The 24,926-nt window shown below is 40.9% G+C and overlaps 1 protein-coding gene across 1 annotated transcript in view; it reads right to left on the minus strand.

Annotated features, from left to right (window-relative positions):
* Positions 1-6,448, minus strand: part of HRASLS (HRAS like suppressor) — a 12,464-nt gene extending 6,016 nt beyond the window's left edge. The window contains exons 1-2 of the mRNA XM_023750475.1: positions 6,311-6,448; positions 2,121-2,389 (exon numbers count right to left, since the gene is read on the minus strand). Coding sequence (XP_023606243.1) covers positions 2,121-2,389; positions 6,311-6,446 — 405 coding nt within the window. The 5' untranslated portion in view covers positions 6,447-6,448. The remainder of the gene's footprint in view (positions 1-2,120; positions 2,390-6,310) is intronic.
* Positions 6,449-24,926: the final 18,478 nt, after the last annotated feature.

Consider the following 24,926-nt stretch of genomic DNA (forward strand, 5'->3'; position numbering starts at 1 on the left):
AAATAGTGGAGGTAACTGACAAAGTTGTTAGCTACTTTAAAAATAAGGTCTTGAGAACTGTGGCTTGGTAATATAGCTTGATATCTTATATTGTGATTCCTCCAACTTTGTTCTTCTTTCTCAGGATTGCTATGGCTATTTGGGGTCTTTTTTTATTCTAGATGAATTTTTGGAGAGTTTGTTCTAGATCTGTGAAATATGCAGTTGGTATTTTAATGGGGATTGTATTGAAGGTATAAATTGCTTTGGGTAGTATGGACATTTTAATGATGTTGATTCTATCAATCCATGAACACAATATGTTCTTCCATTTGTTTATGTCTTCCTCTATCTTTTTTTCAATGTCCTGTAGTTTTCCGAGTACAGGTCTTTTACCTCTTTAGTTAAGTTTATTCCTAGGTACCTTAATTTTTTTGGTGCAATGGTAAATGGGGTTGTTTTCTTTAGTTTCTCTGTGAGTTCATTATTGGTATATAAGAAAGCCATAGATTTCTGGGTGTTAATTTTGTATCCTGCTACATTGCTGAATTCATTCATTTATTCATTTATTAAGTCTAGTAGGTTTTTGATGGAGTCTTTGGGGTTTTCTAAGAAACAAAACAACAAGAAAGCCCACTGCATGAGAGAACATATTTACCAATGCTATTTCAGATAAGTGTTTAAACTTCAAAATTTACAGGGAACTCATACAACTTAGCAAAAAAAAATATATAAACAATCCAATCAAAAAATGGGCAAAGGACCTAAATAGACACTTTTCAAAAGAGGACATACAGAAGGCCAAGAGACATATGAAGACATGCTCAAAGTCACTAATCATCCGAGAGATGCAAACCAAAACAACAATGAGGTACCATCTCACACCTGTCAGAATGACTATCATCAACAAATCAACAAACGACAAGTGCTGGAGAGGATGTGGAGAAAAAGGAGCCCCTGTTCACTGCTGGTGGGAATGCAGACTGGTGCAGCCACTGTGGAAAACAGTATGGAGTTTCCTCAAAAAGTTAAAAATAGAACTCCCATTTGACTCAGTAATCCCACTTCTAGGACTCTATCCCAAAAAACCAGAAACACCAATCAAAAAGGATATATGCACCCCTATGTTCATAGCAACACAATTTCCAATAGCTAAGATTTGGAAACAGCCTAAGTGCCCATCAACAGATGAGTGGATTAGGAAACTGTGGTACATCTACACAATGGAATACTACACTGTTATAAAAAAGAAGGAACTTTTACCATTTGCAACAGCATGGATGGAACTGGAGAGCATTATGCCAAGTGAAATAAACCAGTCAGAGAAAGATAAATATTACATAATCTCACTCAGATATGGGATATAATGATCAACATAAACTGATGAACAAAAATAGATTCAGAGACAAAGTAGCACTGAACAGACCATCCAACCTCAGAGAGAGGGCAGGGGGGTGGTTAGAGATAAACCAAAGAACTTGTATGCATGCATATTAGCATAACCAATGGACACAGGCACTGGGGTGGTGGGGGCTTGCCCTGAGTGGCCGGGAAAGGAGACATATGTAATACTTTAAACAATAAAAAAAAAGGTCAATTACTCCATTAAAAATAATCCAAAAGCTCTATGAATCAAAGAATCTATTTAAAAGCACAAAATCTCTTTGAAATTAGCATTACAAAGAGATAGAAAACATTTACAAACCCACCAAGATATGTCATCAGTTGGCCTCTGTCAGCTAATGAAAAAAGAATATTAGAATTACCATCTGTTTTTGTAAATTAACTTCCACTCAAAAAAGTCAACAATCTTTTCAGCATATTATTTTCAGTATATAAGCTTACTGATTTAAGACTGCTGCATGGTGGGGTAATGGGGAAGGGGGGTGGATACTAAAAGACAAAAGGCAATAAACGAACAGAAAGCTATGGTCTTGATTCTGCTTCAAGTCCCTTCTACCCCAAATTTATAATATCCATGTTTGGTCATTAACTTGCTGCATGACCTTGGACAACTCAATTCCCTGCTTGGTCCTTCAGTGTTCTTGTCATTTTGTATGAGGCCTGGGAACCTTCTCATAATCAATAGTTACCTTTTTCCCCCAATGTAAGAAACTCCTTATCTCTTAAAGAAAACTCACCTGCTCTGAAACTCCTTCTCCATAGCGAAGCAAAGTCACAAAATGCTCACAGTTGTTGACCAGTACGTCATACTCCACCTCCTGTCCAATAACAAACTCTGACCGTTGCATGACTTCTTCCATGGGGAGAGGGGGGTATGTTTCATCATATTTATTGTTTATTCTATATGTGTCATTGCCTGCAACATCCTTCAAGAGCTGCATCTTCACCAGGGCCTTTCTGCTGAATACAGACTTGGCGCTTGTAAATGATGCAGGAATGCCACCCTCTATAAGGAGAATTCTGGTTAGCAAGCTGCAGTGACTCTGCCCAGTGAACTTCCATGCCATCTAAAGACTTTGAAAATGCTGGGATAACTGAACCCATCTCTGTTCCAAATGTATCATCAAACCAGAAATCACTTACCTTACCAGCCTAAGCACTCATTGTAATTTAACAACACACTTATTCAATAATGTATGAGTGAGAATGCAAGAAGACTGGAAAGTTTACATCTCTCCAAGAGTAAATTGGGTAAGAAAACTGTACCCCTTCTTGAGTAATAAATTCTCTATCACTTGGTAGCATTATTAGAGATCTTGGTCCCTGTCTCTGACATAGTTCAGATAGGACCATTGCCCATGTTTTCTGTAAAGCGGGCTCTTTTTCAGCATGTGAGCCCTTCCCAGCTAATATTGTTGGGCTTGAGCAGTAGTGCATTATGATTAGTAGGGTTGTCCTAGTGTCTAAGTGGCATTCCTTATCCTTACCTCAATTTTACACTTATTATTTCAACTATGCTTTAATTTGAGTCCAATTTGAAATTTGCAGTTACTCCATTCCTCTGAGGGGTGAGCTGGGGTCAGGTGGATTTACTGCTTTTGTTTTGTCAGTTTCTTTGGCCAAGAAACTAAGTCCTGAACCTGAACCTGACCTAGAATGCACTGTCTGCTACATGTGGCCTCAGGCTGTGGCTTACCCACCTGTTATAAGGCCTCATGGCCTGTCACTACGTCTTAGCTGCCTCTATGGGTTAGCATTTGCCTAGACTGCCAGAGACATTTGTATCCTGGCCTGTCATAGTCAGTGTCCGAGGCTGGACAGGCAATTCCTCAGCGTTCAGCTCTCCCGCCAGACTCCAGTCCCTCTCCATCTGTCCAAGATGCTATGCTTGGCTATTGTTCCAATAAATCATGAGAGGGAAGGTCTGTATAACCACCGCTTAGACACTTTTCCTTTTAGTAATGACTGAAAGCAAACTTTCTTTCCTGCTCCTCCTTTTTTCTATCTACCAAGCTCCTATTCATTGGAGCAGCATTTCCAAATCTTACACATTGAAAGTTCTTACAACATATTCTACTTAAAATTATAAAACTTTTTTTTACTAGTCTGGTGTAATCAATTTGCAGATGAGGAGATTGATGCTTGGAGAGCTAAATTGACTTGCAAAATATCACATGAGTAGTTAACAACATAAATGGGAATTGAATTTCAGTCTACATAATCATTGCTCAGTGTTTGGACCACATCAATATGAAACTTATGACATGACAATAAAGAAACAGCACCAAAATCTCATATTATTTCCCAGATGTGAACATTGCAGGAATAACATAAAAAGTTGCTAAGTGTTAATCCCCAAGCTCTGCAGAAACTAGCAGCTCTGTATCATAAATGTCATTTTATTTGCCATTTCCATTTCCAATATTCTGGAACAAAAAGCAACTATCTCAAAATATCGCAAAAATTACTTCAAGAAAGTAAGATTTAGCCATATCAACACCTTTCTTTAAAGGTATTTTTAAGGAAAAAATACAACAGGTTATCTGCATATATTTTTCCTAATAAATTAATTTGTGCTCATTTATAAACATGTATAAAATGCAGAAAATACAGCATAAACATGTAAATATAAATATTCCACCATCCTTCCATCTAGAAATAACTGCTATTATTTTTATGTACTTAAGTCTTTTTTAACACAATATAAAGGTGCATGTATCTGTGTGTATTCATGTGTGTGTGTGTGTGTATATATATATATATATATATATATATGTGTGTGTGTGTGTGTGTGTGTGTGTGTGTGTGTTTTGCCAATTGGGTTTTATATTGCATGTTACATTTTAATCTAGAATTTTCAAATAAATATTATGTGAGGATCATTTCTCATACAATTAAACATGTCCAGAAATGTGATCTTTTTAATGGCTTTTATAGTGGCTACTAGAGGCCCAGTGCACAAATTGTGTGCACTGAGGGGTGGTCTCACAGCCTGACCTGTGCCCTCTCGGGGGATGTCCGACTGGCAGTTGGACATCCTTAGCACTGCCATGGAGGCGGGAGAGGCTCCCACCACTGCCGCTGTACTTGCTAGCTGTGAGCCTGGCTCAGGGTTTCTGGCTGAGCAGCTCACCCCCTGCAGGAGCGCACTGACCACCAAGGGGCAGCTCCTGCATTGAGCGTCTGCCCCCTGGTGGCCAGTGTGCATCATAGCGACCGGTCGTTCTGCTGTTCAGTCGATTTGCATATTAGCCTTTTATTATATAGGATAGTTTTTGGCTATTTAGCACCTCATCCCTTCACTACTCTTTCTTTCTGGAAAAAACTCTATGTAGGCCAAAGAGCATCCCGTTGTCCTGGGCATAGTGATGGTCCAGCAATGGGTATGGGACGCCCACTGGATGAATTAGAGTCATTCTCCATGATTCTTCTAACTGCAACAGACAAGGATTAGCTATCTCTTCTGTTGGGTCACCACATTATAAGAATGAGAGTCTAAGGATGCTGATGGTCATCAGTTCCACTCCTTAGAGAGACAAAGCCTGAGAGAATGAGGACAACAAATAGAAAAAAATACAGATGTTAGACAAAGTCTTAATAGTGTTCAAACCTCTCATTGTAGGCAGCCCTGGGGCCAGCACCATCTCTACTCTTTCTGTAGTTTCCCTTAGTGAAACAATGAGTTATCTTTTTGTTTAAGCTAATTTGAGTTTTATTTCTGTTACTTGCAACTAAAGAATCCTGCCAAAACACAGATGCCTAATATTTTGTGGCTAAATAGTAATTTGTTTAACCATTTTCCTATTGAATGTTAAGACATTGTCTATTTTTTTAAACCATTATAAGTGAGGTAGACATGAACACCCTTATACAGAAATGTTACATTTATCTCTTTTAGATATTTGCCATGAACAGCTTCGTAGAAGTACAATTATAGGGTAAGAGCATAGGAACTCTTTTAAGACTCTTAGCACATCTCATTAAATTGTTTTCGTGAATTAGCTTATCAACTTATTTTCTATCAGCAATATTTTTGTTTTCATTTCATTATACCCTTATCAACAATGATTGTTGCCATTTTTTAACCTGTTCTAATGTGATAGGCATAAAATCTGTCATTTTATTTGACAATTCTTAGATGACTAAAAAGTTAAAACCTTTAAAGATGGGTGTTAGCTGTTGCTTCCTCCTTCTGCAAATTGTTCATAACTCTTCACCTAATTGTTTTTTGGGAGATTGGGGGGTTTTCTGTCCACTTGGCCTGAAATACTCTTTTCCCAAATATAATCTGCTCAGTTTTCTCCCCTCCTTCAAAGTTCAGAAACGTCACTTCTCATGAGATGTTCCCGACCACCTCACTTACAATCACAGTACCCCTGTCCCCTGCCACTTCCTTTCTGCTGCTAGGATTTATTTTCTTCATATTATTTACCTTTACTTATCTTTATTCTAACACCTCTCTCTCTCTCTCTCTCTCTCTCTCTCTCTTCCCCCCAACTCCTCTAGAATATAAACTACACCATGCAGGGACTGGTTTATGTATATCCAGCATCTAGAATAGCATTTGACACATACTGAGTAATCTATAAATAGATGTTAAAGGAATTGAGATAATTAATCTGTATGCTATATAAAAAACAGTGACTCTTGTCATGTTTGTGCCAAATATTTTTCCCGGCTGATTATTTACTTTTTAATTGTGTTTTTATTTTTTTAACCAGAAGGTTTACATTTCAATGTGAATTGGCCTTTGTGATTTCTTCAATGCCACTTTGGTCTTAAAATGTTCTTCCCTAAACCTAGATCAGCTACATTTATCTGCTTTCTATATTTTAGTTTATTTAATTTTATGATATTTTTCTGGTAATAAAAAACAAACAAACAACAAACTATAAAGCTCCCAGGAGCTGCTGGACACAAACCTTACCCAGAGGTGTTAAGTTGATAACGTAACCATCACCCAAGTACAGGGCCCAGTGCTGATAGCCAGGACGAAACACTTCAATCAAGTCCCCTGGCTGGGGGTTGCCAGGGTAGGTCAAAGTAAAGTCACTCACCGCCATCTGTAATGACAGACATAAAGAAAATCTAGCCAACATGACTTGACCAAAGAAAATCAGTTTAAGACTTCCATAGAAGCGATGGGAGACAGAATTTATTGGGATCACACTCCTTATTAAATACTTAGACTCACGGCCAGACTGGTTTGGCTCAGTGGATAGAGCGTCGGCCTGCGGACTGAAAGGTCCCGGGTTAGATTCCGGTCAAGGGCATGTACCTTGGTTGCGGGCACATCCCCAGTAGGAGGTGTGCAGGAGGCGGCTGGTCGATGTTTCTAACTCTCTATCCCTCTCCCTTCCTCTCTGTAAAAAATCAATAAAATATATGTATATATATAAAAAAAAGACTTAGACTCATGCCCTGGTCTGCTTCTTTGAATGATTCCAACACCGAACTATGTGTGCACAAGTGGACAAGAGGAGAAAGACTTTGTCTGCTGTTGTTTAATTGTCTGTTGCAATGCTTTTCTTCCTGATCAACCCCAGGGCCCCTTTGTTATAATAAGCATCTTATAATTCTCTTTAAGTCCAAAAATTTACAGATAATATTATTTACCTACAGACAAAATTATCAAAAACATTAATATGATGCCATGTTTGGAATAGAAACGGGAAGGACATTTATATCAATATCTGTTTTACTATGTAAATAACTACACAAAAAGACATAATAAAGTATCTATGTTCTTACACTTTCTGAACATGAAAAAGTCAGGATTGAAAAGCAGACGATGAGAAGTCTTTCTATAGCAGCATAATAAAATCAAAGAGGTACGGGCGGCTACTAATATTCTGTGCAAAAAAAAAATACTGTATTGCAAAACTTACTCTTGAGTTAATTTAAGCAGACATAAGTTCTAGTCTTGGATGAGTGTCCAGTCAGATATTCAGGCATCTAATAGGATACAGGATATTTACCCCTTGTGCCGAACTATGCTGTGCCTGTCTAGGCACGCTGGCCTCTACCCACTGCATAACAGTGAATGCCCTTTGTCATTGTGACAACAACAATAACCAAGATTTCTCCCCTACCCCCCATTGCCCTGCTTACTGTCTGATTCTTCACTTACTGATTCCAGAACCAGTACAAGGTGGTCAGCGTTGAAGTGGGGTAATTTGGAAGGTTGGGGAACTCATCATAATGATGAACATGTCTGAAAAGTCTAAGTTTGACCAGATTTTTTTTTCCTTGTAAATCAATACTTTTCAGAAAGAACATATGTCTCTTAAGTTTATTTTTATGGAAGGTTAACATTTCTATCTATGGCACAGAAGTCTAATGACTCAACAAGAGGAAGTTACGAACATCGTTCAAAAATCAAAAGGAGATTTAAAGTGAAATCCATGTTGAACATCTAATTGACAGCAAAGTGTTCCTCATCATCTAACGTAGATGTGTACACTCGTTTACAAAATAAATCCAAGTGCCAGAAAGGGAAACTTCCAAATCATCAAAATTATAATCATAATAGCATCAGCTAAGGACTCAGAAGACAAACCATTATTTTCCTGGCACTCTCAAAGTCTTTTTTACAGCAGTTAATATTGGGAGGGTGTTTTCCCAAGTATTTGTATGCCATCTGTTGAAAACTTCAATCATCACACTGGCACATGAACGTGGCCCATATAAACTGTCCATCTGTTGAAAAATAACTATTAAAAACAACTTTATGGAAATCATTAAGTCTAACCACCCTGTCAAATATGTTTGAGCCTTATTAATATGGCAGTTCCCAATGTGGCCACGTGGGTACTAAAAGGAAAAATAGATAATATACTATGATATAAACAAACACATTTCCAATGAATAGGAATCAGCAAGCACACACAGCTGCTTGCTAGAATGCAGAGACCTAGCCAAGCTCACAATAATAACCATCATTTAAACAGCACTTTGTAGTGTAACCTTTTTTTTTCAAATGCACTATCTCAATTAACTCTTCAATTTTTTTTAAAAACTACAACTATTTAAGTTCATTTGTTATTAACCCATTTTACATTTTTTAAAGTGATCATAGAAAATGCCAACTTTTTGAAAATACCCACTGAAATCTTTACATTATAAAATATAAAGGAGAGCCCTGGCCAGTGGGGCTCAGTGGTTAGAGTTTTGGCCCATGCACCCAAGGGTGGTGGGTTCGATTCCCAGTCAAGGGCACATACCTGAGTTGCAAGTTTGAACCCCTACCCCAGTAGCTGCTCATGCAGGAGGCAACGACTCAATTTGTCTCTTTCACATCGATGTTTCAATGTTTCTCTCTCCTCTCTCTCCCTCTTTCTCTCTCTCTTTCTCTCTCCCTTACTCTGTCCCTCATTTCCACTCTCTCTAAAAAGCAATGGAAAAAATATCCTTGAGTGAGGATTAAAATATATATATGGGAGAATAACTAGACGAGGTGTTAAAAATATGCGCTCTTGTCTTGGGTCTTTTACTTGCTAGTTCTATTACTTTGGGAAAGTCATCCAAATTGTCTGAATCTCAGTTTCGTCACTTTGAAGGCAGGCATAAGAAAGCCTAAGACAGGCTGTTGCAAATAACCTTTCATGAACTGGCTGAAAGGTATTGCAAGTGCTTTGTGAACTGGCAAGAGGTAGGCAGGTGTATGGTAGGAGAGGGCCGGCTGTTTGTAAAGGTTGAAAGATGGGTCCATGGCTTACATGTGATTTTAGCTCCTTATCCTCTCTTTCAGCCACGATAATTCTTTAGAATGGATGATTCCACTGCAAAATGTTAATATATTTAACACATTTTAAATTCCGACATATACCTTGTAAACTGGTTTATGAAATGTAATTTCATTGATTTCATGAAGCCTGTCATATTTATAAAGAGGGATGACAGGATAACAAGGAAAACATTTCATATAAGTACATTCTCAAGAAACGGAGAGAAGAGCCTGAAGGCTAACATTAAAGGGAAAGTGATTTCTGACACCGAACAGTTAGAAAGGCACTTCAGATATTCCCTGACTCAGTGCTCTTCAAGCTTGGTTTTAGCAGTGGGGCCCTTATCAAATCAAACATCAGAGAGACCCTCAAAAACCTAAACATGAAAAGCAGCCCTGCCCTGGATGAAGTCAGGGAGGGGCACCATCTGCTGCTTACTGTTCCTGCTCCTGAGGCTCTTGAAACCCCAGACCTTCCACTTTCAGGAATGGATCCTGAATGACCCTTATCTAGTCCGAATGCAACCCCCTCACTTGTAAGACAGAGGAAACAGAACCAGGCAGGTCATTTGCCTTGCCCAAGGTTATATACTATTTTCCAAAAGATTTTTAACACATCATTTTGCTGGAGCAATTGGACTTTCACTGGGGAGGGAGTGTGAACCTCAAACTAAGTCTCACACCTTATACAAAAAATGATTCAAAACGGATCATAAACTTAAATGTAAAATGTAAAACTATAAAGCATAAGCAAAAACCACACAGGAGAAAATTCTCAGGATCTAGGGTCAGCACAGAGTTCTTAGACTTGGTACCAAAAGTACTATCCATAAAAGGAAAGACTGACAATTGGATGTGCTCAAAATTTAAAACTTTTGCACTGCAAAAGATCTGTGAAATGGACAAAAAGACAAACTACGGAGTGGGAGAAAATATTTACAAATCATATATCCAAGAAAGGACTCATATGGAGATCATATAATGAACTCTCAAAACTCAGGAATAAGAAAGCAAAGAATATAATTAGAAAGAACTTAAGCAATATACACAAAGGCACATTTTATCAAAGAAGACACATATGTCAGGTAAGTCATGTTAAACATCACTAGCTATTATGGGAATGCAGATGACAACCATGGTGAGGTAACTCTACACACCTATCACAATAGCTCAAGTAAAAAATATTGGCCATGAAATGCTGGCAAGGATGCAGGATAACTGGGTCACTCATTAATTGCTGATGAGAATATAAAATGGTACAGTCACTCTGGAAGAAGTCCATCAGTTTCTTCTTTTTTTAATCTTTATTGTTGAAAGTATTACAGATGTCCCCTTTTTGACCCCTGTTAACCCCCTTCACCCTGCTCCTGCCCTCCCCAGGCCTTCTCCCAAATGATCCAGAAACTGCACTCCTAGCCATTTACCCCAGAGACCGAAGACAATTAAGACTCATCTTCACACAAATATTTATAGCAGCTTATTCATAATAGCCAAAAACTGGAAAAAACCTAGATGACCTTCAATAGGTGAATGGTTATACAAATTGTGGTACAGCCATACTCTGGAATACTACTACTAAGAAACAAAAAAGAACAAACTATTGATACCTTCAAGAACCTGGATTAATCTCCAGAGAACTATGCTGAGTGAAAAAAAGCCAATGATAAAGGTTACATAATGTATGATTCTGTTTGTATAACATTTTCAAAATGAGAAAATTATAGAAATAGAGAACAAAAAGTGATCACCAGGGATGAGAGGGAAGTGTGGCTATAAAAAGGCAACATGAGAGATTCTAGTGGTGATGGAAATGTACTGCATCTCCATTGGGTCAATGTCAATCTCCTGGTTGTGATTTTGTATTGCAATTCTGCAAGTTGCTACCATTGAGGAAACTGGACAAGGGTCAGTGAATCTCTCTGTATTATTTCTTACAACTGCATATGAATCTACACTTACCTCAAAATTAAAAAAAAAATTATATATATAAAGACCAATGCTTTTTTTTAAAATAGAGCATAGACGAGAACCAATATGTGGAAGTTACACAAAGGCAGTTTTAAGCCATATGTCAATAATATTTTCTTTCCTTGAGGATGATTCAATAATGAAATGGAGTACCTTGTGTAGATAGCAGGTTCTGTCACTGGGAATATTTAAGCACAGTCAGGGTTGATAAAAACAAAATTTCCATGGCAGGGGTGGGGGGAGGGGGCATTAGGGTAATGAGGCCTTCTAAGATCCCTTTCACCTGTAACATTCTCTCATTCTATTTTCCAGAAACTGTGCTAGGTGTAATCCTCAAATCAACATCACAAAATAGATATAATCATTTCCTGATGTGCACAGCAGTTCAGGAACTCATCCAAAATCACACAGCGGGAAAGAGCAGAACCCACACCTGGACTCAGATTAGCCTACCTCCAAGGTCAGGTTCCTATCCTGATTGCTTCTCCCCATGCACGCTATACGGCCTCCCTGGCTGACATTTCTGCAGCCCTCCTCATACGCTGCTACAACTGTCAGCCGATTGTTATGACCACCATTTTACAGGTGAAGAATCGGAGACTCAGATGAGTTAAGTGTTACACCCAAAGTCACACAGGTAGTGAGTGACAGAATTAGATTTCAGTTCCAGGTCTGTCTTCTTATTCCAGACTGCATGCTTCTGTTTTATACCTGATTAACATCATTCACCAAAGGAATTGCTATATTTCATCTTGTCCCTCTTCCCAAATACCCCATCAGATAGAGAAGCCACAAAGCACACAAAATATATATTTCATATAAGAACGTGCAAAGTTTCTAAACATTCATATGTGGAACCAGTGAGTGATGACAACAGAGCCTTGCCCAGACTCAGGCATTATAGACCTTAGGGAAGTGCCTATAACGTGTCTGGTTTGGGTAATTTGATTTACCTGGATCCTCCTGGATCCTCCTACCCATTTCATTCACGTACAAGTGTGTAATGTAGTGTTTCATAAGTGATAACACAGAACCAATTAAAGATGCATTTATAAAGTCCTCTACTGCACTGTGTGTCTGACCTTTAAAGTAAAAATACTTCTTTTGAACAGTTCATCTGCACAGAATTGTTTGACGAGTTTATAATAAAGAATGGCAGGAAGGTAGGTCTGTAATCTTTGTACAGCCAATTTCCCCTTTCAACTGCCGAAACAGGCTGCCCTGGTTATAGCTCCATGTTGGTCCCTGGGGATGCATCAAAGAAAGTAACTGCCCAACACACAGAGAGAGACAGGCTGATTAACTGCTGCTCCTGTCCGTGAGGCCACCTATGTTACAGGAATACCAAGAGCACTTTTTCACAAACTACTCCCAAGAATGCTATGGAAGTCAGAAACACCATCACAAGCTACCCCTAGAGCCCAACAGTTTCCCAGTTCAATTTGGACCCTTTCCCACTCCAGCGGCGTTTTTCATCCACAGCCCAGCTACACTGCGATGGCTCCGTGAAGCCTTGTGCTCCCAGACTGGCTCATTCACAGACGCTCAGAGCTGCAGGGATCCCTGGCCCAACATCTTCACTCTAGCTGAGGGTTCACCTTCCAACCAGGTGACCCTCCACACCCATTGCACTGTCATTCTCTGCTTGGAATCCCCCCAAAGCTCCCCACTACCGACACCCCAATTGTGCCCTCCATAATTGTGAGCTTCTTATCCCTGTGTTCTAGGCAAAGCAAACCTTCCTCATTCCTCACACTCACCTGGAGTTTGGTTGCTCATACTGAACCTTCCTACCTGGAATGCACTGCCCAGTTCCAAAAGGCCCGCTCTGAGATCAGGTCAGATGCCACTCCCTCCCTGAGTTTCCCCACAGTCAGCCAGAATTTCCTCCGAGTTTGCACAGAGCCCTGTATCAGGTGCCCATTGCGTTTCCTCCGCCTGGGTCAGGTCCTGGTGTCTGGGAAATTGTGTCTTCTGCTGGAGTTGGAGGGCTGGTTCCTGTCTGTCTCTATCCCCCAGTCCCCTGCTGAGAGCCTGCCACAGATAACTGCCCCCTGAGTGGTTGATGAATGAGGGAGGAGGAGCTCCACCAGGAGGACAGAGTGGCTGGGCTTTCCGGCACTAAATCATAGTCATGGTCCTGAATGCACCATCCATATTTCCAAAACCTAATCTTTCATAATAATAATTACTTGTATTATTATTCATCTCCACTTTGGTGAGGACAGTGTGCTTAAAAACCTTGGTAAGCCGGACCCGGTTTCTAGTCCCGGTTCTGCCACTGAATGGAGTGTGACTTGGAGAAGAGGCTCTTTCCCAGAGAACTCTGTTCTCCCATTTATAAACAAACAAACAAATAAAGTAGATGCTCTCTCTGGAGCTCCTCCCGTTATAGTTGCCTCAAACAAGTTTGTCTTCGAACCTGGAGGCCCGCCCTCCCTGTCCCCAGCACAGCTCACTCTCAGGCAGGTCGGCTTTCCCCCACCGGTGGCAGTTGCAGGGATCCTAGGGTAGCCCTGGCCTCACAGCTCCTGTCCTCCTGCTAATGGGCTGTGGGCGGACTCCGTCTGCTCCGGGTAGGTCAAGGCAACAGCAGCCAACTACCAACCCAGGGCCACCTCCCAGGCCAACGCCAGTCCCCGCCCCCCGCACCGCGTGGAGACCCCTCCCCCCTCCCCACCCCCCACGCCCCCGCGCCAAGTGGAGACCCCTCCCTCTCCTCCCCACCCCCGCCGCGTGGAGACCCCGAGGTGCCAGCGACACAGCAGGGCACCCCCTTCCTTGTGTCAATGCCCCCCCTCACAGCCACCCCACCACCCACACTCTTGCCAGGCCCTCCTCATCCCAGGAGCACTGATGCCACACCTCCCTCCGCACGCACAGATAGCCACCAACCCAGGGGTTAAAACGCAGCCCTGGCGCCGTACCTAACCAATGACACCCCTCCCAGCCACTGGGACAATCCGGTGACTATGATAGCTGAGGTTATAAAGTTAACTCGTCTTCTTGAGCCCACAAATGCTTGTGTGCACCATGAATACACCCACCACCCACTAGAAGTACGCCCCTTCTAGCTCTCCACAAACTCCTTCATGCCTGTGGAAGAAAACCTGGAAAAATCCCGGTCCCTGCGCCCAAAGAAAATATTAAACATTGCAGCCTTTGACTCAGCAAAGGTGGGAGGACCTTAAAAAACCCTCCCTAAAAAAAACAACCAAAAAAACAACCAAAAAAAACACAACCCTCCCAGCGATGTGCTTGTCAGCCTGATCCAGCACCCACAGGCTGTGAGGACATACAGGGCCCTGCTCCCTTTGGACCCCTTCCTGTCACCACCATCCAACTTAAAATCAACTTCAGATTGGGATGAGGGGAGAAAGGAGAAAGCAGAAAGGAAGGATGTGTAGGCCCCTGTTCCCCTAGGCCTCCAGGTACCAGTTTCCCCAGGGGGAAATTTACCTGGCTCTGGATGGGGCCTTCATCAGAGACAAGACTCTCCCAGGCAGCTCCTTCCCCTTCCCACCTCCCTGCCCTGTCCCTAACAGCAGCCGGCTTCTGGATAGACAAGCAGAGCAAGTCCCCTATTCAGTGTGACTTGGGTGCATGTGACAGAGCAGGGCCTGACTGTCTCTCAGGCCAGGTAGGGCAGCAGAGGCCTCCAGGAATAGGGCCATGAGTTTAAAAATAAAGCTGGGCATGGAGAGTATCCTTTTCCTCAGTGCTCAGAAAGGGAGGCCAGAAACACTCAGCAGCTAAGTAAGGACGCCTGGCAGACTGCTGGCTAAAAGCGCTTTTTGGAGCACTGCACAGGACTCCTCTTCAAATAAGTCACAACCTAGATTTTTACTCTGATGGAAATGGAATCTCAGCTAAAAGGAAAGATTCTTTTCCCCGTTCTAATTCAAAGGCTGAAATAGTTTGCTAATTTTATGTGTTTTGTTGCAATGAGAGAGAACTACCTAAAAATGGCAGCAGCTTTTATAAAGGAATCAGGTTCTGTTATGAAGGTTAAGGGTGTATCTGCATGACTTTGGCACCTTTAGAAAGACATAGAAAGCATGTGGGATCTAGATACAATTATTGGCAAAGTGGAAACTGGAACACTTGAGAGGTTGTAGCTTTGCTTTATATGAGTTTCTATTTTTCTTACACGTTCCCTATTTAATACAGTTTTGGTTCTAGACTGAATTGGATATGCTTTTCAATACCCTTTTAATGTCTCAAAGAGAAAGCCAGAAACATGCATTTGCTTTGTGTACCCCAACCGTTTCAGTGTAGTCATCACTGAAGGAAGTGGTTCATGATTTTATACAAGAGAGTTACTGTGAGCACTTATAAAGCCATCCTGCTTATGAGCTAAATTTATTATGTTTGCCAGGTTAATCTGTTTTTCTCTAATCGGGCACTTAATCATCCAGTCTCCTCCCTATATTATGGATTCATGAATGTCAACCGAGAAGGGTAGCTCAGTCAGGGCAAAATGATAAATTGTCTTTTCATTTTGGGGTATTTGTGACTAAATGCATCACAGTAGAATTAAAATGAAATAAATCTTGTGTTTTTACTCCTAGATCCCTGCCAGGTATAGATAAAATGCATTTGATCAAGAATGACTCCAGTTTGATGCCTGAATGGAATTTGTAGGAGAAATAGACAAAGCTTCTTCGTAGTTTGGGAGAGCTCTGAGCTCCCCCCATTTCTATAGATTGGAGAGGTAGTTAATCACTCATAGGTACTCTATGGATGAAGAGCACAGAACTAACATTTCCATTCAGAAAAAATGAGGAATTAGTCTCATGCAGGAATAGCCAAATTTGTCTGAATCTAGAGTTGTAATTCTGGGATCTCAAGGAATGCACATGATATGTGATGAGAGGAGATGTTAGGTTACAACCCAACAACCAGTTCCTGCTCTTTTGGCTCTTACACTAAAGGAAGCACCACCTGAGTGGCACTCTGCCTAGTTGGGGTGATAGGTTGAAACATTAAAATAACCACAAAAGAGATGATTGAGTCACGTTTGTTGTTGAATAAATAAAGTCCACATTCCAGTAAAAGCACTGTGAGGTAACAAGTCATTATTTGCCTTTTTAGCACCTGGAGACAAAAACCAGTTGGCATTGTGTAATGTTAGAGAGTCCTCAAAAAAACCCCAAAAAACACAAACAAACAAACACCCTATTTTAGGATGCTCATTTTACAATTAGCAAAGTATTTCCATATCCTTTATTTCATTTAATCTTCACAAGAAACTCATATTCAGGTCCTGGCAGTTGCTCTGAGTCCTGAGCCATGGGGCTCCTCACTTCAGGGTCTATGGTGTAGGACCCAGAGCAGGCCTCTTAGTCAAGAGCTCCTCTCCCCCAAATCCCTCTTTTATCAGACAGTAAAAGCAAAGTCTTCCTTTTAGACAAAAAACAATATTAAGAAAAAACAACACGAAAACAAAAGACCTACACCTACAAGGTGAATGAGACAAGTGCAAAAATAAAATAAAATAAAATGATCTTGTAAATATCTGGTGGCTTTAACAGAGATATTTGCTGAGGTAATTCAGAGGTTGTTGGCTGCATGAGCATAAGAAGTGAGATTTGGGACAATTGTTCAGATAGTTCCAACCCCACCCTCCCAATATCTATGCTGTTAAAATAAAAGCTTTTTTCTTGACTGAACTATCCAGGCAACACATCTGCTCAGACTGGATATTTGTACAAATTGCTCGAGGCTTCCATTCAATCAGCCTTGTACATTCTTGATCAATACGATTGGAACTAGAAACCTGTTTCCCTGCAGAGTCCTCGTGTAGTGTGCATCCAGGCTATGTGATATCGCTGTGACTGCTGCTTCCCAATGGCTATGTGCACTTGAAATTGCTAAGCCTGGTAAGTTAGGCTGAGCTGAGTCTCTGGGGCAGTCAAGGGGACAGATGGAGAAAAGGATGATTTAATGGAGCTCAGGTCAGAGGCACAGAGACTTATCAGTACATGACAAGGAAGGAAGGAAATGAGTATGCCTACTATAGAAGTAGTTGCCTGCATTCTGTACAGGGAAAAGACAATGGAGAAGCCATGAACAGTGAGTCAGGAGTCTTGGGTTCTAATCCCATGCCGCTTGCTAGCTTTGTGACATGGGACATGTATGAAATGGGAAAAATAATAAAATAGCCTGCCATTTTCACAGATTTGTAAAAAGGTCTTTTAAAAATACAAAGAGTATAATATGTATAAGAAAGAATAAATTCACACAATGCAATATACAGATGCTGTATTATAGTATTGTATAGTTGAAACCTACATAATTTTATTAGCTAATGTCACTTGAACAAATTTACTAAATATTTTTTAAAAGACAGAATAAATTCAAACTATGATTGGTTGATAGATACAACACAAGGGTATCCTTAGAAATGACACTTACATTTCACCATATTCAGGAAGAGAAATGAATAAATATATACATAATATTTCTTGTCCTGCCTACCATATTTACCTCTTTCCATTTTAAATTCCCAGCAAGTTGTTGTATTTATTCATTGTAACATTTACATAGTACAAATAACTGTCACTTTTAAGTGACACTGGCAATATAGTTAAACCTTTATTTTCTTTTATTACTCCAATAAATAAAAGCACATCACTAAAAAGAGGCCACAAATATAAATGGTTTAGGGACTTTGCCCTAAGAGGAAATTTTAAAATGCATTTGGAAACAGGTAATTCTGACTTGGTCCTCTGTAAAATGCTAAATTTCTGCACAAAATCTTAAAACACAAGTGTTTACAGGACTCTTGGTGACAAGAAGAACTATAGTAAATGTGCCTTAGCACTAAAATTCCCGTATCCATGGAAACCTGTGAAGTTCTGTAAGTGCACACACATGTGGCCTATAGTATTTATTGAAGGGCTGGGTGGTAATCGGTGGGTGACTGTGCTCTGAGGGCTGTCAGGTTGCCGGGAGCTGCTTGTCACAGGCCTGGATATTTTCCTTGCTAAATGTAATTACAGAGAAATTCAGAAATCTCAGACATTAAGGAGGAAACACACACACACACACACACACACACACACACACACATTTACATGTACTTTATCTCCCAGAAAAGAGATTCTTTTTTCTGAAAAGCTTGAGAAATCAGCAGTGTTTGCTGCTCCATTTGGAAACTCTCTGAATTTTCCATGTGTGCCGATCCATATATTCCTTGAATGTTTGGAGAGAACGCCACCAGTTTCAAAAGTATTCTTGGTCAGTGTTTCCTAATGTATAATGGCTTTAAAAAGCAAAGAGCACAGTAATATTGGAGGGAAAGAATCATCTACAAATATCTGAAGTGTTTATATAGCCAAGAACCAATATCCTAATAAGATAAAGAAGTAATGCTAGTCAGAGAGGCATATTCACACAATGCTGTATTTTGTAAAATATATTTTATCTCATTTACTCCTGATATCAGTCTTGATGGGTATTACCCCCATTTTCCCTTCCACTGCTGAATCTTTGAAAGCCTTTTCATAGTCTCAAATATTAGTCTGGATTTTAACAATTAGGAACGGTCTGTGTTTGGGTTAAAATACATTGAAACCAGTAAAATAATAATGAACTTTTAAAATACTTTGTGTTATTTCTTCACAGAAATTTTCTTTTTAAGAATTTTTTCATGTGTGGTTCTCTGAAGATGTGCTGTCCGAGACGACAGCCGCTCGCCACAGGTGGCTACCGAGCACCTGAAAATGTGGCTTGTGTCACATGTTGAAATGATAACAGTTGCACATAGTCAGTGAAATAAAATATGACTTTAATTTTACCAGATTCTATTATGTTTTGAATGTGCTTATTAAAATATTTAAAATTATATATGTGGCTAGCCAGCCCTGCTCCAGTGAAAGTCTCCCGAGCCCTCACAAGGGGTCTGCTTTTATCGCTTAGCGTAAGCCAGACTCGCTCAGTCTTGTGATTGACCCACCATGCTTTTCACCAGAAGAAGGAGCCCTGATTGCTTCCCCTTAAAAGAAGGCTTTAAGTTATCCTTCTCTTTCTGAGCCGGGTTTTTCTCCTTTTCCCCCTGCGATTCTCCATGGCAGAATCCCAGGAAGCAAATCCAAGCTCTTCTCCTTTGGCTTTGCTCCAGAGAGGCGATGAGGCCATGTGCCTCCCTGTGAAAGCCAGTGACCTCCGTCCATGCAGGACCCAGAGTTTGCCAGGAAAAGCCCCCTCACTGCCAGACAAAGCCTGCTAAGCACCTGGGAAGAGAGTGCCGCCCTACGTTGAAACTGGCTCAGCCACCGCCCAGTCATGTGAAGACAGCTGAAGCTCTTTTGTGCTAGCATCTTGCATTATCGTTGCCATCCAAATTCTAAATTGTAATCTCAATGCTCATTATCGGCTGTGTGACTTTTGTCGAATCATTTACGCCATCTGTGTCTCAATTTTCTTTATTATATTTCAATGAAGTTTAATAATTATAGAAAAACTCTATAATGACTCAAGACTAATGATGCAGTTAGAACTCATAAAACTGGGAAGAAAAGAATATATGAAGAAAGGATAGTTTTGCTCCCATCTATGTCAAGAATACTTTCAGCTGCAAGTAAGAGAATGCCACATTAATGGTGGACTAAACAAGGAGTGTATATAAGAAGTCTGATACCGAGTATCAAACCCATCAGCAAATCCTGGTGGTATGACCTTTAAAATATATCTAGAACCTAGCCTTTTTCTCTGCCTCCATCACTTCCACCTATGGCCAGCCACCTTCATCTCTCCAGTGTTTTCCAAACTTGTCTCCTGCTTCCTCCCTTGCTCTCCTTCTACATTTTCTATATCCAACAGCCAGAAAGGCTTTTTGAAGTACCAAAAAGGTATAATTTAAGTATCGCTTTGCTCTCCTACTCAAATTCCTCCAATGGTTTCTTGTGTCCTTCAGAATGAAATCTAAAATGCTTCCCACAGCTTTTAAGCCTCTAAATGACCTGATACCTGTGATCTCTCTTGCCTCATTCCCTTCAGTTTTCCCTGCTGCTCACACAGTTCTTCCTGCAGCTCCTTGAACATGCTGAACATGTTTTCCCTCAGGGCCTTTGCATATGATGTTTCCTTCTCCTGGAGCACTCCTTCCCACTGTCTACCCCCCAAATATCTGCATGACTCGCTCCCACACTCCCTTCAGCTCTCTCGGATGACTTTATCAGATATACCTTTCTCTATCAATCTATATAAAATGTCACCCCTATCACTCTCCAGACCCCTTATCCTTCTTAATTTTTACTATAGTTCTTGGCTTTAGTTTTGGCTATCTTTCCTTCTACTAAAATGTAAGCTTCCTGTAAGCGGGGGCATATCAATCCCCAGCACTAGTATAGTGCCTGGAACCTAATAAGGATTCAATAAATAGAGGTTGGATGACTCCTTCGTCAACAGAATGATATCAAGCCCCTCTGTCAGTGTCTCTGCAATTCCCTTGGCCTTCTCCTCCTTGCTGCAGGAGGGCGGCGGCAGCTCCCACCATCATGTCTTCACACAACCACCTTCCTGAGTAGGAAGCAGTGGGGACAGATCCTGCTTTCCTCCTGCACTTCTCTCTTAACAAGGAGACCAATACCTCTCCTAGACTCTTGTAGCAGACTTTTCTTTATATATTATTGACTAGAAGTGGGTCAGAGGCTACCCCTATCTGCAAGAGAGGCTGAGTAAGTATCTGGCTTTTCTAGCTTTTAGAGAGGGAGACAGGCAAAGGCAAATAGTACGATTAATAAAAGCACCATGCCAACAAGAGGCCTTGCTTGGTACACCCCAGTTATATCCCACGGCTGACTAGAGATTTGCTAAATTACAAGATCCAGTGCTCTCAGCTTCTAATGCCCCTATTTTTCCACCCTTCACATCTTGAAAATAGAACCATTTGTATGACTTATCTTTTCAATTTAATTACTGATCTATCAAATGAAAACATTTTCAAAGAATTATGTGGAAAAATGACTTATGTAATTCTATTAGAGAGAGTTGATAGAAGGCTGTATCAAAGGGAGAACTGGGCAGACAGATGGTGGGAGGTGGCATTGCATGTGTACCTCAGCACAGGACAAGAGAAGACAAGTTGAGGAAAGTGCCCTCATGTTCTAAGTGTCCACGAGAGTGCCCTCCAAGTTCTAAGAGAGTCTGAGAGATTTCACCACTGGCTGTGAAATCTTTTTTGTCAAATGTGCCATCTGGGATAAGGACACAGGCCTGTTGCCCTGTTCACATATCTTAATATCAAATTGGCAGGTTCTCCAATCTAGTAGAAAATGGCTTTAATATTTTTCTGTTGAATTCTAAGAAAGGAAGGAAGGATGGAAGGAAGGAAGGAAGGAAGGAAGGAAGGAAGGAAGGAAGGAAGGAAGGAAAGAAGGAAGGAAGGAAAGGAGGAAGGAAGGGAGGAAAGAAGGGAAAGAAAGATTGGGGAACAATCTTTAAAAGGGGGACACATTGCCCTTGAGGGACTAATGTGGCTGTGTTGGTAGTGAGGTGGGGGGATGGGGTGGTTTGGGAAATAAGGAGAGGAGCTATAGGCAATACTTTCCTACTAGATTTCAGATCCTTGTCCATGCTTTGCAAAAGAACCAAAACCATGTGTGTTTTTTTTGGGTTTTTTAAAATATATATTTTATTGATTTTTTTACAGAGAGGAAGGGAGAGAGATAGAGAGTTAGAAACATCGATGAGAGAGAAACATCGATCAGCTGCCTCCTGCACATCTCCCACTGGGAATGTGCCCACAACCAAGGTACATGCCCTTGACCGGAATCGAACCTGGGACCTTTCAGTCCGCAGGCCAACGCTCAATCCACTGAGCCAAACCGGTTTCGGCCAAAACCATGTTTTTATGCAACATGTACAAATCAAATATTCAGAATGTTGCATAGGGATTTACTTATTTTTTAAAAATAATTTACCAAAGCTCACTTCTTGACAGGTTGATGCTGTGTGGTCCATGAGAGTGTCCTCCAAGTTCTAAGAGAGTCTGGAAAAGAAACTAGCATGTGGATGCCCAAATAAGCTCCCCTCTTCACATCTTTCAGGAGCTATCAATGCCTTAATATATCAACTGCTGAGTGAAAACTATTTCAGGTCTGAAAAATGCGGCAAGTTATACTGGACTCTGGTAGGGAGAGTGGAGACAAGGAGAGCCTCCTTAGTTTTTAATCTCAAGCATTCTTGTCCCATGCCTCCAATTCTTGGGAGCACACACAAAAGCACAATAGCTCAGAATCCCAGAGTCCTAAAAGCAGAGGGTGAGAAGGCAAGGACCTTAAGATACAAGTGCCTGCACTACGAGACTTTTAAGTAAGCCCTACATGACGTGAGCGGACGGACATTGTGTAACAAGCCCTCTGTTTTCTCCTGTAGCTATTCAAAGAGTAAAGAGAGCTTTTCATGTTTTGTAATGATATTTAGGATGACATGTGAGGTGGACCATTTTTAAATGAATGTCCACTCAGGCAACAAAGCATGGAGGAGAGAGAGGAAAAACAGAATTAATGGAAATCACCACTGGCTGTGAGATCTTTTTTGTCAAATGTGCCATCTGGGATGAGGTCACAGGCCTGTTGCCCTGGTTCAAGCATCTTAATATCCAACTGGCAGGTTCTCCAATCTAGTAGTGTTATGCCCAGATTTCAGGATCCCCAAGAAACCACACCAGGGAGCCAGCCAGGTCCGATGCAAAAGCATAAGAGTCTTTATTCGAGCTAGCTTGGCTCCCCCACCTCGCCGATGCAGAGGCAGGAAGCAGAGAGAGAGAGAACTCTGTGTGGAGAGAGGTTTTATAGGGGGGTTGGAGTAAGGGGAGGAGAAAGGACTGTGGGCCCTGCCAATTGGCCAGGTGCAAGTCGGTGTCTTGTTACACAGGATGTGGTCATATCTATGGCGACTTCCCTTGATTGTCATTGGTTAGTTTAAAGAAGTCCTGGGTGTGGCTAGCAGAGGCTTGGGCTTCCAGGAAGAAGCCTTGCCAAGCACATGGCCAAGGTAAGATGGAGGGCATAGCCCTTACCCTGGGGCAAGATGGAGGGCGTAGTCCTCGCCCTTTCAGTAGAAAATGGCTTTAAGATTTTTCTGTTGAATTATGAAGAAGAAGAAGAAGAAGAAGAAGAAGAAGAAGAAGAAGAAGAAGAAGAAGAAGGAGGAGGAGAAGGAGAAGAAGAAGTGGAGGAGGAGGAATAATGATTAGACATTAAAAGGGGAACACATTGCCCTTGAGATCATTTGCACCAAATTCTAGTGCTTGTCCTGTATGAATCCAGACTCTGCTCTGAGAGTTAAAGACAGACTGCCTGGGTTTATATTCCAGTTAACATCTCTGCTCCCCAGTTTTACCGTCTTCGATGACAACCTACCTTTTTAGTTTAATGTGAGGATTCAACAAATTTTTTAGTTTAATGTGAGGATTCAACAAATTAATAAATAATAATTAGAATAATGCCTGGTAGATGCTATGTAAATGTTAGCAATTATTGTTATTGTTGCTCCCCAAAGTACATAATTAGCGAGTAGATACTGAGAAGAATATTGTGGAAATGTAACTTTGACTAAGTAGATTTAAGGATGTGAATAAAACAAATATTTTATTTCTAAGTAAAAAAGAACTGCACAAGAAATTATAGCATGATATTTGTTTCAAAAGATATAAAAGACATTGCCTTGTGTAAAATGGATGCCAGATGTCCTTCTCTCTGGCTTGGACTATATATAAAACTTGGCTCTTCACTGAATTGACTGGGAAACTCAGCCAGAAACTAATCATTCAATCCAGGACACTAAATCATTGAAACCAAGTTTTTGGTTCAAGTGACTTTTTTTTTCTTTCTCTGCTCATACTCTGATTGATGCTATTAGACCATAGAACCGGTTAAACCAGTGTCTTCTAGGCTGCCTGGAACAACCTCCCTCCTTTTTTCTTTCTTTCTTTTTTTTTTTTAAGTAGATACTAATCTTTACTCTTCCCCGGGGCCACCAGATGCTCAACTTCTTATTGTTAAACTTTGAATATTGATTCTCTGTGAGTTATTACTAGGGAAAAAAACAGTCAAGAACCCTTGGGCTGCCTTAACCGGTTTGCCTCAGTGGATAGAGCATTGGCCTGCGGACTCAAGGGTCCTGGGTTCGATTCCGGTCAAGGGCATGTACCTTGGTTGCAGGCACATCCCCAGTGGGGAGTGTGCAGGAGGCAGCTGATCGATGTTTCTCTCTCATCGATGTTTCTAACTCTCTATCCCTCTCCCTTCCTCTCTGTAAAAATCAATAAAATATATATATATTTTTTTTAAAAAAAGAACCCTTGGGCTACTGATTTCCACTCTGTTTTATCTAGTCAATGCTGCCATCTTAGAGGGCAGAGCCTGGGGTTTGGAGTATAAAGTACATGATGTATCTGCAGCAAAGAGGCCTGCAATGGCCCCAGGGACACAGACATACTTGACAGTGCTGTGGCTCCTGCATGGATGCCCCGCCCCATGTGTGTGAGCCACTCTGCAGTGTTTGCTCCAGCACTCTGGGACTGGTGTTTAGTGACAGTTTAATGCTATTATGGTCTCTGATAATTAGGCTCACTGACCAATGGAGGTAACTCCTGGACTGTTTGGAAATAGCACTGACATCTCCAGAATGCCTGGAAACTACTGAAAAAAAACAACACATAAAAAAGTAAAGGCCAATTTAAGGAAAAGAAAATGCAAAAAGAGCTCAGCTACCAACGAAGCATGCTTTTTTTGGCTGAGTTACTTTTTCTGCCCACTCATCCCAGTTTAACCTCCACGGGCCTCCAGAATTGTTTCTAACTCAGATCTGATCATGTCACGCCTCTGATGAAATCCTC

This window comes from Myotis lucifugus, unplaced genomic scaffold, assembly GCF_000147115.1.
Source record: "Myotis lucifugus unplaced genomic scaffold, Myoluc2.0 scaffold_14, whole genome shotgun sequence".
NCBI lineage: Eukaryota > Metazoa > Chordata > Mammalia > Chiroptera > Vespertilionidae > Myotis > Myotis lucifugus.